The sequence below is a fragment of the Dendrobium catenatum genome, unplaced genomic scaffold (genome assembly GCF_001605985.2).
Source record: "Dendrobium catenatum unplaced genomic scaffold, ASM160598v2 original_scaffold_211366, whole genome shotgun sequence".
Lineage (NCBI taxonomy): Eukaryota > Viridiplantae > Streptophyta > Magnoliopsida > Asparagales > Orchidaceae > Dendrobium > Dendrobium catenatum.
The window spans coordinates 841,823-856,706 of NW_021529777.1; the positions used below are offsets into that span (position 1 = coordinate 841,823).

At 33.1% G+C, this 14,884-nt stretch overlaps 1 protein-coding gene across 1 annotated transcript; it reads right to left on the reverse strand.

The window, feature by feature from the left end:
• Positions 1-2,720: 2,720 nt before the first annotated feature.
• On the reverse strand, positions 2,721-13,181 carry LOC110092598. The gene is made up of 7 exons (XM_020817228.2): positions 12,676-13,181; positions 12,497-12,582; positions 11,512-11,590; positions 11,373-11,432; positions 6,012-6,136; positions 5,852-5,923; positions 2,721-3,208 (listed from the first exon to the last, which is right to left on the reverse strand). The coding sequence occupies exons 1-7, from the start codon at positions 13,111-13,113 to the stop codon at positions 3,106-3,108; spliced, it is 963 nt and encodes a 320-aa protein (XP_020672887.1). The 5' UTR covers positions 13,114-13,181; the 3' UTR covers positions 2,721-3,105.
• Between the last annotated feature and the right edge of the window lie 1,703 nt (positions 13,182-14,884).

Sequence of the window (14,884 nt, forward strand, 5' to 3'; positions counted from 1 at the left end):
TCGCCTATCGAACTACTTGCATTTTTACATGCCACCAATCTCATCACCTTTCGCCGACAAGATACCACTTCCCTTCATTTGCACGCACACGGCTAGTCCAACGAATCTACATTTCATAGTCATATTCCATTGCAACTCTTCCCAATGAGGCCCCATCGTGACTTCCTCATCTCTTCTTTCACGTTCCGCCATCATAGCTTCCTATTTGTCATCAAGAGTTTCGTTTAGCATGATATTCTATGATGAAAATGTTAAATATGAAAATGAGATAATTTTAAGTTTTATGCATGTAAATGCTCCATTCTATTATTAAAATTTTGATGACGTGGAGCATCTGGATTGGATGTCCGGACGTCCGGTGACCTGACGTAATAATTCGCCTGGAAATGAACCCCTACACAGCAAATTCTCACCTTTTTGGGAAGGCCTTTATGTGATTGAAATTATTATCAAGCCAAAAAAGTTCACGTTGAAAGATTATGAAGAAAAATACTTCCTCAAACTTAAAACATCAAAATATTTAAAAGTATTCTTATTGATTCTTAACATGCAAATAGTTTGCGGCTTTACTTTTCCTTTCCTAATAAATTATATCATAATATTAATATAATCTCATTCTTTTAGAATAATAACTTCTACTTTCATCTTTTTTTAACTTTCGGTGCCTCAATATTTTCTTTCTTCAGCATTTGGCAAAAGTTGCAGGCATAACTTGTATTTTTTTTTAAATATAGCTTGAAATTATAAAAAATTCAAAATTAAAAAAGAAAAAAGAAAAAGATAGGAGGATTTCAATCTACCACTCAAATACAACAACCATATTAATATTTGACAATGAACTCTATACATTGACACATTATGGCAACTCCAATGGAACGACAAACACTTATTTGCCGTTCTTGCTTTGCTCCAACCGATCGTCATTTTTGACGTCATTTGATCACGGATGAAAAGTGCGACGCCAATATTGGCGTTGCACTGTTCATCTGCGTCATTCTTTTATCTCTACCAAACTTTGGGACAAAGGCACGAATGAAGAGAACGACGGTTTTAGGAGGCAAAATGACGTTGGATTGGAGATGAATCACGGCGTTTTTTTGGTTTCACTGCATTTTGGAGTGAAAAATGAGATTTTTGGTTGGAGATGCCCTTAAGACATTTAAAAAAAAAAATGAACATGCATTCAATGGAAAAATAACACCTGAAAAGAGATGCTCTTTTACAACAAAGTAATTATATAATTTCAATATATTGCTTATAATCACTATAGAATGTTTTTTTCAACTTACTTTCATCATCATCTTCTATGTATGGGGAGAAATCCTCAAATGTAAAACCTTTTTCAAGCCACTAGAACTGGAGGTCCTCACCTTAACTATAAATATGGAGAAAAATACATAAATAGTTTTCAAATTCTTTACGAATGATCAAAATGATCCACAACTATTTTAAAGAATTATTTTGATCTCTCAACTCATTAAAATTTGATCATTTTGATCCCAACTTTCAAAATAATAAATGTTGATTTTAATGGTGTTAAAGTTATTAATATTTTTTTAATTAAAATAGTTATTATATATAAATTTTAATTAAAATTATAAGTAAAAATACTATTATTGAAATAATTTAATTAAAAATTTACTAAAATACCTTTAATTTTAATACCATTAAATCCAACTTCTATTATTTTAGTTGTTGGAATCAAAATTATTCCATTTAAAATTTTTGAAATACCAAAATGATCATTCAATATATTATTTTGATTCTTTTCTCTATAAATATATTATCACGAGTTTCTTAAATATGATTCCACAATAGATCAAAGAGTTCTTAAAATCTTCCACAACTTCCTTAACTGAACTTAGCTTCTAATATAATGGCCTCTCTGATCTTGTAACTTCCACTTCTCTTCAAAATCCTCCTTCTTCACTTCAAGAATCTTCTTCTTCGCTGCAATTGAGGCCTTAACTCCCTTTGCTCCCTAGCATATTTTTGCCTGTCTCAACTAGCTCACCAGTTTAGCCACACACCCTACTAATTGGTCCACCAAGTTTATCATTTATTTGGCCTCAGCATTCAATCTTAGCTCACACTTGCCCTACAAATATTTGATCTTTACAAACTTTGTATTTCAATTACCGATGTGGCTTCAAATTAGACTTCATTTGGTATGACTTTATTATTGCTTCTTAAAACAGCTTTTTAGTTTAAAAATTAAAATTTTTATATTTAAAAACTGCTTTAAGACAGTAAGAAAGCCGTCCCAAACAAAGTCTTAGTCTTCAAACTATTTTTAAAATCATCTATAATGAACATACATCTATATTAAACATAAATTAGCTATAAATATTCATAAAAAGGAGGTGATAACTTACCAACTCATTTTTTATTGGCATTTGTGCTTTAACACTCCATCTGGTATATATATATATAAAGATTAAAATATGTTCATACTCAATTATACCCTCATTGCTTGCTTGGAGAAATTATTCTGTGCGGACGCCGGAAGCAGCTCTACGTCCGGAGGCGAATCAGGTGCAACCACAACCACGTTAGCAGTACCGAGCCGCGATACCGAGCGAAAGGGTGACGTGACGCATTCTGATTGGTCTCCGAATGACATTCGACATCCGCACATTATAATTTTTTAATTACTTAGTCATCCCAAATACCCCCAAGGGTGATATACTAAATAAATAACAATTCCACTACACACATAATGAACATTTATTTTAAAACAATTTAATTATAAAATCTCAGTCTAAGGCCTGAAAAGTACCTTTACATTGGATTCATCAAGCCCCTCCATCTTGCAGTTCATGACAGCCACTACTTGACACCATGAATCTTAAAGTCAGCAAGATTAAAGAAAAGAATACTACATGCTACAGGAATTACAATAATACTATTTATACAGCTATGAACAATGCCTTAGAAGAAATGATAACTGCCCAATTATCATAAGAATGAAGGATAACGTTATTAAAATTCGAAGGTAATTAAGAAGAATAATCTACCGTAACGCAACTATCAACATAGTTTCATTTCAAGTGCAATTGCCTGCTTTTTTTAGCTAAAAATTTACCTTAGTTGCATATGACATGATCAAATCTTGTGAGTACTGCAACCTGCATATTCTGAACCCAGATTTTCCTTCCAATTCTGAAATTCAGAACCCCCAAATACAACCTCTTTAATGCCTACATAGCTGGTAGAAGGCAAAGATAAGTGTGTCAATAAAAAAGATGAAAGCCATTGTGATTAAGGCTTCGTTTGGGACGATTTTTTTAATACTATGTAAAACAGCTTTTAGTATAAAAACTTCTAATTCAAAATATTTTTACTAATGAGCTGCTTTAGAAAGTAATGAGAAAGTCGTTCCAAATGAAGCCTAAATATAAAATGAGCAAAAAAGAAATAAGTTCATGTAGTTTAGCAGTAAGCAGTCAAGGTTTTAAAGAAACGTTTTTTTGCATTACAAAAATCTAGTATCATTTTTGAATTTCTGGTGTAGGTTAAACATTGATAGCCAAACCAGTCCTTGATTTTGGCCTCTGATGCTCTAAGATAAGAAGGGTCAAAAAGTAAAATAATTTAATATCATGCATAATCACCATCAAGCTACTTCAAGATGGTGTGCTAACAACAACAACAACAACATCAAGCCTTTGTTCCACCACGTGGGGTTGACTACATGAATCTTTTTTCTCCATTGTGTCCCATTAAAAGTCAAATTCTCGTTTAAATCTAATAAAGAAAGATCATTCCTAATATTTTCTAACCAAGTCTTTTTAGGTCTACATCTACCTTTCTTAAGGTAAGTCAAATCTAATACCTCTACTTTCCTAACTGGGTCATCGGAAGGCCGCCATTTTATGTTACCAAACCACCTAAGGTGACTCTCTCTAATCTTATCTTCCACTAGCGCTACTCCAACCTTGTCATGATTATTCGATAAGTTTTATGTTGGCTGTCAACAAGATGGTATGCTAACCTTCTTAAAAATTAAGTTAACCTATTAATGTATATTTATATTACCCTGTTTTCAAAAACGTAGAACCACGCATTAAAGTCCAGATGTCCTTGCATGTTCTCATTACATTAAATAATTCATTAGCACAGTATCGTGCAAGCATTTAAAGTTGCATAAGTTGTTTTGGTTTGGTGGTAATAATGTTCTTTACAAGGCACTTATATTTTCCTTTTAAATTATTGCTATTTCGCATATTCAACAATAGACATGGCTGCCACTAAACAAATATATGAGTGAAATAAGGCTAGCACTTGATGTAATTCAACCGAAATAGGAAAATACTCGGTCAAACCACCTTGTGTTTGAACACAAGTAATAGCTCCTGCATACATATCTTTAATGATTTGAATATAAGCATTATTAACTCCTTTCTTTTCAAGAACTCTCCATAGCATTGCTCTTGGAACTTTATCATATGCTTTCTCTAAATCAATAAATATCATATGTAGATCCTCCTTATTCTCTCTATATTTCTCCATCAAACCTCTCAATAAATGTATGGCTTCCATAGTAGACCTACCCAGCATGAATCCAAATAAGGCTAGCACTAAACAAATTTAAGAGAGAAGTGATTATAGTATGCCTTTAACTGGTTTAGTCTCGAAAGGAAACAAACAAGTCCACAAAATTTTAAGAAGTATGAAAGTAAATTCACTCAAGTGGTATGGATTGAATAATTAGCACAAGGACTTCTTCTTAGTAAGCTTAAAAGAGTAATGTCTGCCTTGAATTTCTAGTGGGGAAAAATATAAACAAGTGATCCACAATTTGTGTTCTTAAACACAAAATAGTGTGCCCTCCTGAAACAGAGCAAGACAAATTGCAGCCTCGCTGTGTTGCACTACTGTAAAGCGTTTTGGTTTTTTCTTGCTCATGGCATGCATGATTCGTTGCCTCCTAGAGAAATATCTCTGGTCCGGTACATTAATATTTGAGTGGACGCTTAAATAAATAGCTTGCCAAGCATCTGGCACTAACACTTATGATACACTAGCCCCTCACTGCAGCACTTTCCTCCACCCTCCCACGTCTTTCCCCCATCATCCCTACAGTAATCACCAAAGAAAGCTACTGTGCGTTTTTACGATGTTTCCCTCATCAAAATTCTAATGTTGCAGCATCTAATGGATCTTTCAGAAACTTTATTGTTCGTTTTTTTCTGCTCAAATGAATTTTCTACATGGATTCATTGACCAATTTTTTGTAGAAATGAGAAGAAAAGATTAAAACATCAGTTCTCACGGAGTCAATTAAAAAAAAAAGGCAGATTTACATACATACCATCCTATATTACTCTATTTATATATTTAACATTTAAAATTTTAATATTACATACATACCATCATAGTTCATTTCATATCAAATATGAGTGGTAGAAATGAAACATATGAGTGGTAGGAAGGAAATATGAGTGGTATATTTGATATTTAAATAATATAGGGTGGTATGTATATAATATTAAATTTTTGGTGTTAAATATATAAATTGGATGGAATAAAGTGGTATGCATGTAAATTTCCCAAAAAATACTACCAGGTCAATTCATCAATCGTGCTTCTCCAATAACTTATGAGAGAAACTAAAAAATAGTTTATGCCACTCGAATAGCGCAAGATTGAAAAAAAAACCTTTGAAATGAATTTTTTTATTTTGTGCTGTGCTGCGCATAGAAAAAAAAAAGATCTTAGTAACTTCATATTGTTTTGCAATTTCAAAACACTAAAAAATAAATGCTGAGAAATCAAAATGAAAATTTTGAGCATCTAATTTGCGTGCTTATAATAAGCATTAAACAAAGAAAATGAGTATGGTTTTTACTCTGAACTTATGCAAGATAGCGCATTCACCAAAACATCTAGAAGCAATGGTTCATTTGTTCCAATGTCTACCCTGTCATAACATCAGCTTGCATATTAGAATCTGAAGGTCAAACTTTAAGCGCAAAAAATGCATTATAGCTATATAAAATGATAGCTACCAAATGCGTGCAAGGTTATCTTGCAACTCAAGGTCACCAATGTTGTAAAATGTAGTTGGCGTCACATTTGCTCCCATAATAGCATCATATCTTGGTCTTTTACTGTCCATGGTAGACTGAGATAACTAAATAGATCAAAAAAGACAAAATTATCACTTTCTAAGGATGTAAGGACAGCTTTACAAAGAGGACATAGTTAATAATGATCCAGGCTCTAATTCCTAATTGTCAAAAGTCAGTATTAACAATTTGTCAGTCAGTCAATATATTACACCGGCAAATCAAAGTCCGGGAAGGACTCGTCTAAGCTTTCAAGCAAACTGACCTTTCCAAAGTTTTCAAGGAAGCATTAGTAACCTTAATAGAAATATAGAACGCAGGCATGTTTTTATAGACCATAATAAAAATATATGAAATTAAGAAGCAAATTCATGCAATTAAGCATCTAAACTACTATATGAAAATAATCTTAAATGTAGATTTTCCACATTTTTATTGACACAAGATAATACACTAAGGTGAATATTCTTTGCCATCCCAACCAGAAACTAGAGTTGTATTCATGTTAGCCAATTGTTAAATTAGGGTAAAATCAAACTTGAGTGCAAATCGTAAAAGAAATTGAAAAGTGCAGGTCATCTTAAGAACAGGTCCCCTTAAAACAATATTTCTACAACAACAAAATAACATCAAACCTTTATCCCACTAGGTGGGGTTGACTAGATTAAGCCTTTTTCTCCATTGTGTTTTGTTAAGAGTCAAATTCTCATTTAAATTTAATAAAAAATGTCATTTCTAATATTTTCTAGCCAAGTTTTTTTAGGTCTACCTCTATCTGTCTTAACATAGGCCAAATCCAATACATCTACACTCTACTAACCAGGTCATCGGAAGATGGTCCTTTTGTGTCCAAACCATCTAGGGTGAATCTCTCTAATATTGTCTGCCAGTGGAGCTACTCCAACCTTTTCACGTATATACTCATTTTGTATTCTGTCTCAAATAGTGAAGTCACTCATCCACCTGAGTATCATCATCTCTGCAACACTTAATTTTATGCTTCTCTTTTAATGGACAATATTATGCACCATAAAGCATTGCATGTCTCACCCCCATCTTATTGAATTTTCCATTAAGTTTGAGGGAAACTTTTCTATCACACAATAGGACTGACGCATTACTCTACTTCAACCATCCAACTAGAATTCTACTAACAATATCCCCATCTATCTCACTATCACTTTGAACTATAGACCCAAGATAACTAAAACATGTATTCTTGTTAATGATTTGATTGCCCAAAGTCACAATCATCCCACTAGATCTATTACTATTAAAATTACACTTCATGTATTATGTTTTAGATCTACTCAAATGAAAACCTTTAGACTCTAAGGTTCACCTCCATAATTCAAATTTTTCATCAACTCACTCTCTAGTCTTATCAATAAGAAGAATTTCATCTGCAAAAAGTATACAACAAGGTACATCATGTTATGACTAAAGCAAAAAAGATATGGGATTAAAGCTAATCCTTGATATATTTCAACTGAAATAAGGAAATACTTGGTCAAGCTACCTTTTATTTGAACACAAGTAATAGCTCCTATAGGCATATCCTAAATGGCATGAATATAAGCATCATTAACTCCTTTCTTTTCTAAAGTCTCCAGAGCACTTCTATTGAAACTTTCTCACATGCTTTCTCTAAATCAATAAATATCCTATGTAAATCCTCGTTATTCTTTCTATACTTCTCCATCAAGCCTCTTAACAAATGTATAGCTTCTATAGTAGACATACCCGGCATGAATCTAAATTGATTTTAAGAAACTTTAGTATCATATCATAACATATGCTCAATAACTGTCTCATAGTTTTAATGCATGACACTTTAACTTAATTCCTCTATAATTTGCACGCTATTGTGCATCACCTTTATTCTTAAAAATATGAATCAACACACTCCTCCTCCACTCATCTGGCATTTTTTTAATTTTTAAAATATTATTGAAAACTTATGTAAGCCAAGAAATTCATTTATCTCTTAAGTATTTCAACACCTCCATTGAAATATCATCAGGTCCAACAATTTTTTTACACTTCATTTTTTTTTAAAGTCTTACTAACATCGATTTTACTAATACGATGACAAAAAAAAAAGATCTATTTTCATTTATAATGCTATGGTCGCTAAAATCAATTGTATTCTCATAATCTTCATTAAAAAGCTTATCGAAATATCTCATCCATCTTGATTGAATATCCTCTTCTAATAAAAGCAATTTGTTATCCTCATTCTTAAAATAATATTACTATAAAGCATATTAGGCTCATGTTTGACATATTGTGTCAATGCTCAGGACTTTCAATCAATATTCACATGACATTCTGACAATACACTTAATTCTAAGATTTATTCTTAGAATCATTTTTTTTAACTTTTCTACTAAAGTATTTTATTCTTAAATACTCATGATTATCATTAACGATTCTTTGTTTTCTATGATGGAGATGGAGATGGAGATGGATGCCAAAAGATAAGAATCCAGATTCTGAATGATGTAAATCTTCCTAAGATACACCATTAGGGTTAACGACCATTAACACATAATAACATTGATATGTCTTCACAAAATTTTATTGATCAACACAAATCATGAGGCAATATTCGAATATGAAACTTTCATAATTAAATTAAGGGCCCTCCAAATTTTGATTTTAACAAACTTATAGTCAAACCAAATATCTTGAGGTGATAAATTCATTGACATCACAAGTGATTTGATCAGACTTCAAATAAGCTCAAATCAAGCAGTTGAAGCATATTTGAAAGCTTCTAAACATTAATAGAAAGATCAAACGGTCTATAAATCTTCTGTGCTTAAAGTTAAATCAAGCAGTTTGGCGAAACGAATCCTATATACTCAAGATCATTTGATTCTAGCATCATTAAGGCACTAAAAAACTAGACAAATAATCTATTATCAATGGAATATATGGATCACTCAATGCAGTGTACTAAATTCTTGTCAAATTTATCAAAATGTCCAACTCAAAACCTATAAATAAGACTTCATTCTCTACACGAGAGGGTTGAGTGCTGAGAGAATCAAGAAGTCTCTTAATTTTTTTTTGGCAAACACCGCCAATTACCTGTTAACCTCAATATTAGTGTCGAGATCGAGTCGACCGCATACGGTCAAAAGTGAAAGAGTGTGATGTCGCATGAAACTTGCCCGACGTGTGTTGATCAAAAATCTAAATTGTCAAAATGGCCTTCGTTTGTGAAACGAATAGCGTCGGCATGTTCAGGGCAACTGAGTAGCTAAGATCGAAACCACTATTAGTTAGGGTTATTGATCGGCGAAAATTAAAGTTTCGCACTTGTAAATCGAGGGGACATTGACGTGCACAAACGACGGTGATCTGACAGAAGAATTGAGGTATGATTAATTAAAAAAACATTCATGTCAATTTTATAATTAAAATTGATTACAAATAATAATTAAAAAGGAGAGATATGAAATAAAAAAAAAATATATAACATTTTACCTAAATCTAAAAAATCTAAATCCTAAATCCCCTCCTCACTCAAACCCTCATACCTAACTGACCCCCTCATGACACTCACGCAACCCCATTCTCCCTCTATCTCAGTCTCTCAGTTCGCATGACCCCCAATGCCACCGCTGGCCTCCCCTTCTTCTCTTCCTCTCTTTTCTCATGTTCTTCTTCTCCATCTCCTTCTCCGTCAAACTCCATCTTCTTCTCCTTCCTCTATTATTCTTCTCTTCTTCTTTTTCCCCTCTTCTTCCTCTTCCCCTCTTCTTTCTCTCTTCTCCTCTCCATCTTCAGCTTCTTCCCTAAACATAATCCTAACCCATTGATGAAAAAACCATCCCTCTTACCTCCTACACCTCCACCAACAAGCAACATCCCATTCTAACTTCTTTCTATAGACCTAGTGAGAAAATTATTTCTCTAAATAAAGAGAGAAAATTCATTTTCCCACTCTAGGTCATCTTCCCTAAATGCCTCTCACTCACACTCCATTTCTCTCTCTACTTAGAGAGAGAAAATAATTTACCCCTATTTCTCTCTCTAAAATTGGAGAGAGAGATTCTCACTATATAGTCTCAACCTCCTCACAACCACCACTTGCACCTTCCACAATTAAAAAACAAAACTAGCCTATCACTGCCTACTACTCCCTTTCTATTTCTAGAAAGAGAGGTTCCACTTCCACCATCTCTTTCTCTCCCTCGCTACCCCCGTTTCACTAAAAAAATATATACATAGAAATAAAATAAATTATAATAATAATAATAGCCCGAGATGACGGAACCATGGGATTTTGATCAAGTCCATCATCATTCATCCATCACCCGCTTTAAGTATATGATGATAAATTTCAAGTCATAAACTCCAAAATTTAAAATCAAATTCAAATCCTAATATTGTTACTATTATACATTAGGTACTTATTGTGACCTATTTAACTATTAGCCTTAATAGAAAGTTCTCTCTCATTATCAAGAGAGGTAATTAACCATAGGGGCTTACGCCTATAGGAAAATAGAACTCAAATCATAAAGTTCTCGTAAAATGAGAACGAAATCTCTGGGTAGTGCCTTATCTATAAAACATACTCTGTCTTCCGAAAAATTTATCCCAAAACCTAAAGTTGTTAAAACTCTCCCCGTTAAAAAAAGGGGCACAGAGAGGCCAAGGTGTGAATTTTTTAAGCCCACAGGAATTTGAATTCATTTCATTATCTTTTTGCGGTAATGAAATTATTTTGTCATTTGAAGTTAATCATCATCCTTTATTTTTGTCAAGATACTTCAGTAATTTTTTATTTAGTTTGTTAGCTTTTTTATTGAAATTTAATTCATAAATAGGTATCCTAGAATGTCATGCTGATGTAACTTTAACATTATTACTGATTGATGAACATTCTCCCTATCATAGATGTGATGTAACTGACAAGAATTAGGATTCAAATTCCTTGATTCCATCAATAGGCTTGATAGCAATGGTGCAATGATAAACTTCCCTATAAGAAAGGATAAATAATCATTTAATAGCTCCTAAGACATCGCATCACATAATACCACAGCAAACATCAGAATCCTGGATGACTCAGTATCAATGTTCCTGAAGTTTACTTAGCATGTTCCTATAATTAAAATAGTAATACTCGCATGTATATAACAAGTGCCATACATTTTTAGATGATTTTAACGGCTCAATGTTTCATGATGTCAAATTTCAAAGTTTTTTTTTTAATGTTAAATTTTAAAGATGGGCTAAAATAAAGCAATTTCATATTTGATATGTTTATGCAACAAACAAGACCTGCATGTTCATAGAATTGCAGCCCCCAAGGCGGCCAATGATGTACCATGCTCGAATTGTCTGACAAAAAAGGAAGTCACCATTCAGTGAAAATTTTGTATTTTTGTTTAAAGCATCAAAAAACCATCGTTCAACTCACATCGCACAACAATGTCACGTCTTGTGGCAATGGAGCATTGTAGAATTCAAGCCAAATATAGGAGTTTGAAAAATCAAACCTGATAAAGCAAAGAAAGGGGGAAGTTAAGGATTAGCACCGCTATCTAACAAACAGTAGAATTTAACGAAAAGAAACTTGTTAAAGAAAGAATTAAAAAAAAATGTCAGAATATAATTTCTAGTTGACTGCGCAGCAAGTCTAACAAATCATAATTAAGTGAATTCAAATTCTTTTCAGCCATTATAGAATATTTTGGTATTTTGGGTATTTTGTCCCATCTCAAAAATATTTTTTGTCCTAATTTTATCAATCCTAAGCATCTTTGTCCATCCCCCATAAAAAAATTTTTTTTGCTCACCCTAAAAAAAGAATTTGGATCCGCCCATGATCATGAAGAGGTTGGTTTTAAAGAAATAGTAATCAATTTCAATTTACTTGGCCCGGGCATAAAAGACTCAATTGTTTACCAGCACCATTGCTGAGATGTGGTTACAATGAAGGGCTTGGATTGTAGTAAAGGCGCCAAATTCAAGCATGAGTAAAGCCTGATTATGTCCATTGTGGTAATGGCGAAAGTGCGGTATTCTTTTTCCATAGAGGAAGAGCTACTATGGTTTGTTTCTTAACACACCATGAAATTAGAGTGAAGCTGAGAAAGGCACATTAACCCATTGTAGATTTGCAGTCAGTTGCATCACTAGCCCAAATGGCTTATGAGTAGGCATGAAGACTGCAACAACTTGGATGTAGCAAAGCAGACGTTTGAGATTGTAAATATTTTGGTTAAGGCGGGTGGTCTACATGTTTGTAGAGTTTATGAACGAAGAAAGCTAGCAAAATAATATAAAACATAAACCTATTACCATCCTTTAATTCTACTTCAAGAACTCTTTCAAATAGGAAGAGGTAAAAACTATGAAAGGTAAGAACATAATATCAAATTGTAGGACTGGTGTGAGCGTACTTTTTGAATATAACTTTCATTGGTGTTGGCGATCCAGTCTTGGTATGCAATATCTTGTTTCTCTTCCTCCTTATCCTATCTTCCACCTTCAATCACGCAAATTGAACAAATCATATGAACAAAAGCTTTGTATAACGAGAGAAGCCCAGAATTAAGATTGAGCTGATAAGAAAAAGAACCTTAGCTTGTGCTTTCTTGGGGTCATCAAAGCAACTGCCGAGTATATCCGCGAGCTCGGGGTCTCTGTCGTAATCCTTCTCGTCACGTCTGGCTCGATAAGCACTGGCATGAGAAAACTCTTCATCAACCGCTCCGTCATCCTCCTCAGCATCTTCATTTTCTCGATCATTCGAGACACCTTGCCCTTCTTCATTCTCAAGCTGTCCCTCTTCAGCTTCTGTTTCGATTTCTCCGAGTTTCTTCATGGTTTTGCCTTGCCTTTCAGCTCTCAAGCTGCCGCTGAAGGTAGGGATTCGGGCCCGAAATGTGGGGAGAGTAGGACAGAGTTTGAGCGATGGAGTGAATGAAAGAAAATTTTGAGCTTTTTGGGGAGTTATGGAGATTTTCGAATGGTGGAATTGAGATGGCGCAGAAATGAGTTGCAGCTGGATGACCATGGCTTCAGCTGTTGTGGGGGTTTTGCTGCGATTTTAGGGGCAAGAGAGGGTTTTTCCTTGCTTTTGTATTTTTTTCTCTCCCATGGATAGTTGATAGTAAGGGGAGAAAGGAGATATATATAGCAATATAAATTTGTTGGAATTAGAGAAACATTTGTGTAAGACTCTATTTATAGTCATGAATTAATATTGATTTCAATAAATTTTGAATATAAATTTTAAATATAATTGAGCTATTATTAAAATTTATAAAACATATGAAATTTATTTGAATACAATCAAATTTATATTCTACTCCATCAAAAAATAATTTGATATTGATCTATAAAAAAATTGAACATAGGCTAATTTGCTCAACATCTATCAATAAAGTGCAATGAAAAATGAAGATCCTTCCTTGTGGCTTTCCTGAGTTTCCTATACTCTATGCAAATCCACTACCCTATCACAGTCTTAATCGGAATAGGTTCATCCTTTTCATCAGTGATTACAATTAAACTTCCTTTCTTTGACTCACAGTGAATTGGGACAACCTAATCACCCTAAAAAATATGATAAATGATACATACATCCAACCATTTTAGGATCTTTTCATTACTACCTTCATAATTGGATTTAACCTTCATTGTAGGTTAGCTTTATGTTGACAAGCTTCCTTTAACATAATCCTATGCATACATACTAATTGGCAAATCCCTCGAATGTCAGCAATAGATCACCCAAAAGCTTTCTTATATGTGATAAGAACTCTAATTAACTTACCTTCTTGATCTTCTCCAAGCTCTTTAGAAATAATGACAAATAAGGTTGACTCGTCTCCTAAGAAGGCATACTTTAAGTGGACAGACGATGCTTTTAATTCAATAATAGGTGCCTCTACAACATATGGTTTTAAAGGCTTCCCTAGAGATGATGTATATCTCTCTTTAAACATTCTAAGCTAATCATATGAACATAATCTTTAACTACCTCTCCTAAGTCATCCTCACATAATGACAACTCCAAGTGATTATCACTTAACAACTCATTCATAACATCCTTCACACAAGCTTCAACTAAATCCACTCTATAACAATCTTCACATTGATTCGTAGAAAACTTCATATATTTCAAAATATTAAAGGTGGCTTCTTAGTCTTGAACTCTAATTATTAATTCTCTCATTTGCACAACAATCATAGCCCTACATGTGGTTAAGAAAGGTCTACCTAATATGATAGGTATCTTCCTATCTTCTTCCATATATAAGACAATAAATTTATAGGAAAAATAAACTTATCTACCTTTATTGATGCATCCTCTATTACCCCCTTTATAAAAGTGAATGAAATGTCATTCAACTAAAGAATAACAATGGTAGGTTGGACTCCTCCTATGTCTGATATTATAAAGATGGACAAGAGCATAAGATTTATGCTAGATCCAAAGTTATATAGAACTCTCCCATAAAACTTATCTCCTATAGCCATAGAAATGGTAAAACTACTTAGATCCTTAAGCTTCTAAGATATTTTCTTTTGGATTATTGCATTACATTCCTCAATAAGGGCTATTGTTCAAAGTCTCCAAATTTTATCTTGTTGCTTAAGATGTTATTCATGAATTTAGTATAGGTTGGCATCTACTATAGAGCTTCTGCAAAAAGTATATAATTGTTACCTTTGTAAACACCTTAAAAAAACTAGAAAATTGTTTATCTAAATTTTGCTTTAATAACATCTAAGGAAAAGATAGTATTAGTCTCTCAATAATCATGCTAATATGTTTTTTT

Excerpts from the sequence above, each read along its gene's own strand:
- LOC110092598 (XM_020817228.2), bottom strand. The coding sequence starts at position 13,113 with ATGGTCATCCAGCTGCAACTCATTTCTGCGCCATCTCAATTCCACCAT. Across the intron at positions 12,583-12,675 it reads CCAAGAAAGCACAAGCTAAG|GTGGAAGATAGGATAAGGAG; the intron begins GTTCTTTTTCTT and ends GCGTGATTGAAG. Across the intron at positions 5,924-6,011 it reads GATAACCTTGCACGCATTTG|GGTAGACATTGGAACAAATG; the intron begins GTAGCTATCATT and ends ATGTTATGACAG.